The 4859-nt window shown below is 38.8% G+C and overlaps 1 protein-coding gene across 1 annotated transcript in view; it reads right to left on the bottom strand.

Moving 5' to 3' along the window:
- The window catches only part of LOC104923103 (acidic amino acid decarboxylase GADL1), a 15557-nt gene extending 15192 nt beyond the window's left edge, over nt 1-365 (bottom strand). Inside the window, exon 1 of the mRNA XM_027287416.1 lies at nt 230-365. Coding sequence (XP_027143217.1) covers nt 230-260 — 31 coding nt within the window. The 5' untranslated portion in view covers nt 261-365. The remainder of the gene's footprint in view (nt 1-229) is intronic.
- Between the last annotated feature and the right edge of the window lie 4494 nt (nt 366-4859).

Genomic DNA, 4859 nt, shown 5'->3' with positions numbered 1-4859 from the left:
TAGGTCATTTGAAGGGTTCAGTAATTGGGGACAGGGGACAAAATGAAAAGATGAATATTACTCACAAACTCAGAAAGATACACTAGTATTTCATCCACTGCCATTTAATTTTCACTTGTTTATCATATTATCTGTGATAATACATTTTTAAAATTTCAAAGTTTCTTAAAAAAAAATAAAAATAGACAGTTACTTGTCCAGTGAAAAAGTTTTTCATGTAGCCACTTACTTTTTAAGTGTGTCTCCATGGTTGATGCCATTTCCTTGATGTTGTGTCGTCTGTGCCGTCTATAATGCAGTCAAAACAGGACGGATGTATTTATACATCTCACTTCCTCATGATGACGCTGTTAACTTTTAAGACATTGCGCCATCGATTTTGCCTTTGGCTATTCTCACAGTAAACTCCCACTAACTAAAACCTTCCACTACTATTGTTTCATACCAAGTGAGAACAGTGACAAAGCTGCTTTCAACATGTTGTGACATACTTTGACTCACTGTTAGTACATTTCCATTATGAAGGTCTGTACTGTTTTAGTTAAGTAAGTTTTGTCAAACAGTCAACCAAACTACACACAATTTAGTATGTTTCACTGTCTAATTTCATTTTAGTTTGATGTTATTTCCCATGGACTGGTGCCAGGTATGTATTTATGGTGAATAATCATGAGAACCAAAGCAGAGCTGCATTCTTTACCGTTCCACAGTAGCGGGAAAATGCATGTGTTCATCGTGGCCCATGATACCAGAGACCCCGACTATGGGCTGAAATATGTTCCACCAGAAACTGAATTTGAATCATTTATATTTGAGTTTGAATTGCTTAACTTGAATAATTGCATTAAAAAACTGAATTTGAATCACATAATTTGAATTTGTATTGTTCTATTTGAATCATTGCATTGAAAAACTGAATCTGAATTGTAATTTTAAAAAAAATAATTTATTAGTTTGGAACTGAACATTCAATTTCAAATTCATTTTTTTTATGCGATTATTCAAGTTAAGCAATTCAAATTCAAACATAAATGATTCAAATTCAGTTTCTGGTGGCACATATTTCAGCCCATACCCAACCATCAAAAGGAAAACTGCTTCACAGCGAGCCCTCAAGTCCTCATGGTCCAACTGGAAACCTGCCTGTAAGGGTATGGTGAAGAGGAAAAACCCATGGATAAGTGCGGTCAAGTGAGAGCCATGTGTGGAGATAGTATTTCTTCATGCTGTTGAAGTCAAGTCATACTCACTTTCTGGTATTGTAAAACTGTTCTGACATTTGACACATAAAGAAAAGCTCACTTATGAAAAATGACAAATTATATCAAAGTGACATTAAACAGCTATCATGAGCTTGGTATCCTTTTACATGTTGAATTTAGCCATTGAGATTTAAATGCTGTCATGCTACTGTGTCATTTTCTGAAAAAAAATGTAATTAAGATTCAAAACTTATAAAAGAAAGTTGAAAGTGTGTTTTCTTTTATGTACTTTATGTGCACAGCAGATGGAAGAAGACACTGACAGTGTATCAGAATTTTTAAAATGCCAATATTGGCAGCAGTCCAGATAAAAATAAGTAGTTTCAGAATGATACAGGAACAAGGAACAAACACTTAAACATGAAGAAATCCAGTAAACAAAGAAGATTGCTCAACAGATATGGTTACATTAAACAGGCATCAATGCTTTTATTCTTTATCTTCTCTTTAATTCTTCTTTTAGGAGCACATTTCAGAAGGTGCACAACACCTAAACATCTTTATCCTATCTATCTGAACACAGGTAGGAGGGGAACGTGCCGAGAATTGCTTTCTAAATGAATATGTACCAGTGTATAAGCCTACGGGTGTCTAACACAGGCCAACCTACCCAGCTGAATAACTCACAGCGGTTAGTAATAAATAATAAACTCTCATCTGTTTAAGAAGTTCAGCTTTGCGCATCTAGGCAGATGGTGAAATGATATTTGCTGCTGTTCTGTGGGGACTCGGAGGTTAATGCAGGGTATTTGGCTGTTTGGATTCCTTGTGTCTTGATCATTACTTGTGCCAAAGATCAGCATCTGAAATCAGAGTCAGTCTGAAAATTAATGAGAGTAAAATGAAAGTAAAAAAATCATGAGGCTTGTGTGTCCCAGTTAAGGGAACAAAATGTTCAGACCTTTCTTTGATCTGCCTCTGTCTTCTTACATTTGTGTGCATTACCCTAGTTTTCATTTGGCTGCAGTTGTAAACACAACAAGCAACCCTTAAGACATCACTTTGAATTTGTTGAGTATTTCACCTAACTAAATTGTTTTTTGGTTTCCTTTTAGAACTTCTAATCAGTTTGTGCTGTGTCAGCTCATTCGTTTTGATGACGAAGAAGAAGAACACTAAGAAAAGAGTGGCATTTCTGGTCTCATTACTGCACAGTGTGCTAATCATTACTGCACACTGCAGTGCAACACCCTATAACATCCTATCCGCCCATAAAAGTTCATGTAAAATGATCATCTCATGAAAGTTTGGCTACAACTCCTTAGAACTGCCTGAAAGATACCAAAGCAGCATTATATATGTTGAAATCACCAGTATGACATCTACTGTGTCTTTCACAGTCTCACAGGTTTGTGAGGCATGTTTACTGGCAACATGAAATGAAAAAGCAAAGCATAATGAGGCATGTTGTACATCTTAGATTCACTGCTGTATTCTACCAACTTTTAAAAATATGACTTCATAAGAGACTGTTTTGAGTGCAAGTGAGAGTGAATATAGATTTCAGCTTCAGACTTTTTCTGAAGTGTCTCTCTAGACCTGGTCCCACTACAAGTCTTCGGATCCATTTTCACTTGTTTTTCACTCCATTAGGACCGTCCCTTGATACACACACAAGCATTTTAAAGGAACGCTGCTTCGTATACACTGTCTGGATTATTGTTGATGGGATATGCCATTTGCTTAAAATAGAGAATTATGGCATGTTTCTATGAAACCTATACAGAATACAGTTGCCACTTAGTTAGATACACAGAGTTAAGACTAATGCAAATCGAACAGTCTTGCAGTAAATTCTCCCTTCATAAATGTTATAATGTTCAGTTGTTGTTGTTGTTTAGAGGTGTTGATACAGCTCTGTCACTAGTTTGCAGGATACAGAGCTGTGTCTATGTGACTTAACACCTGCTGAATAGATCTAATATTTATAAATCCCCCTGAGAAATGTAAGCTGGGAGTAGTTATTATTTTCCATAACAGCTGTTAGGTGTCAAAACGTCCATTTATTAGACACCACGTCAGGATACACGTTTACAACATTGTTCTGTCAACTTAACCTGAGTCGCTAAGACACCACCCACCCATATCTCATTCTGGATGTCTCTAATTGGTTACATCGGATGTCAGTTACCTCGAACTCAATACCTTGACATCTCCCCCTTAATTCTTATTACCTTTTCAGTAATACTGTTATACAACAAATTAACTTTAGCTCTGAACCTTAGCTTATAAAGTATATGTGTTTTGCAACTCCTAATATACTACATTTCACAACTTACATAACATTGTCATTTGACCAGCTTTTGTTTCCCATGAACAAACACTCTATTCTCCTTTCCACTCTCAGAATCCAGTTTGATAGTTTCAACCTTAATTATACATGAAGATGTTACCTTACACCTTACATTACAGTTACATGTTCATTCTTACGACCGGTTTACACACTCTGCCAAACCTAGTCACAACCTGTTCCTCAGGTGTGTTCGTAGTAACTCTCTTTTCGTCACTTTGTGTATGGCACAGTGCCTGGTGTTTTGTTTCAGTTCCTTCTAACTCAGAGTCCACTTTCTTAGTGTCTGAGCTGAGTGGTGCTGCTCTAGGTGGTACAAGTTGAACCTGTGGAACAACAATGCGACACCCTAGTGTAATAACCCCTTCACACACTGACAATGAGTCTTTAATTCCATAAAAGTCTTTTACACTGTGTGGAATGTTACACTCTCTTTCCGGCCATCCTTCCTTGATCAGCCGCCTTACGCACTGTAGCTGCTCATCCTTCTGTGTAGCCGCCTTCATCAACTCCAGCTTCTGCTGTGATACTGGCCAACAGTGTATGACAGCATTAACATGACAAGCAATGACAGACTCTGTGGTGTTGTCGCTGTCCTGAATTGGGCTGCGTGACAGTGTATCAGCTATGACCAGAGTCTTTCCGGGTGTGTACTCTGCTTTGGTGTTGAACCGCATCAAGCGCATTAAAAGTCTCTGACATCGCACTGGAACCGCATCTAAATCTTTACTATTAATCAGCGGCACCAGCGGCTTGTGATCTGTAATGAGTCTGAATCTGTCCAGTCCTACAAGATATTTCTGGAACCTCTCGCAAGCCCATACACCTGCTAAACACTCTTTCTCGATTTGTGCGTACCTGGACTCTGCTGATGTCAATCTCCTGGAACAGTATGCAACAGGTTTCCAGCTTTCATCGTGCAGCTGTAAGAGGACGCCTCCTAATCCATAACTGCTTGCGTCTGCTGAAACGGTTGTCTGTCTTTGAAGATCGTAGTGGGCTAAGACAGGTGAGGTAGCGAGGGCGTCCTTGAGTTGCTGGAACGCTCGCTTTTGTAGATGATCCTATGTCCAGGCTGTTCCTCCCTTCAGCAGGTCATACAGGGGGCCTGCTGCTGATGCCAAGTCTGGTATGTATTTGCTCATGTAATTGATCATGCCCAGAGCTCGTTTGAGTTCATGAATGTCTGTTGGTTCTCGTAGCTGGCTGATGGCTTTTACCTTTTCTGGGTCAGCCTTGACTCCACTGGCATCTACTATGTGACCCAGGAATCTCAACTCCCGCTGTCTGAACACACATTTGTCTTT

The sequence above is a fragment of the Larimichthys crocea genome, chromosome XIII (genome assembly GCF_000972845.2).
Source record: "Larimichthys crocea isolate SSNF chromosome XIII, L_crocea_2.0, whole genome shotgun sequence".
Classification (NCBI taxonomy): Eukaryota; Metazoa; Chordata; class Actinopteri; family Sciaenidae; genus Larimichthys; species Larimichthys crocea.
This window is presented reverse-complemented; position numbering and strand designations above follow the sequence as displayed.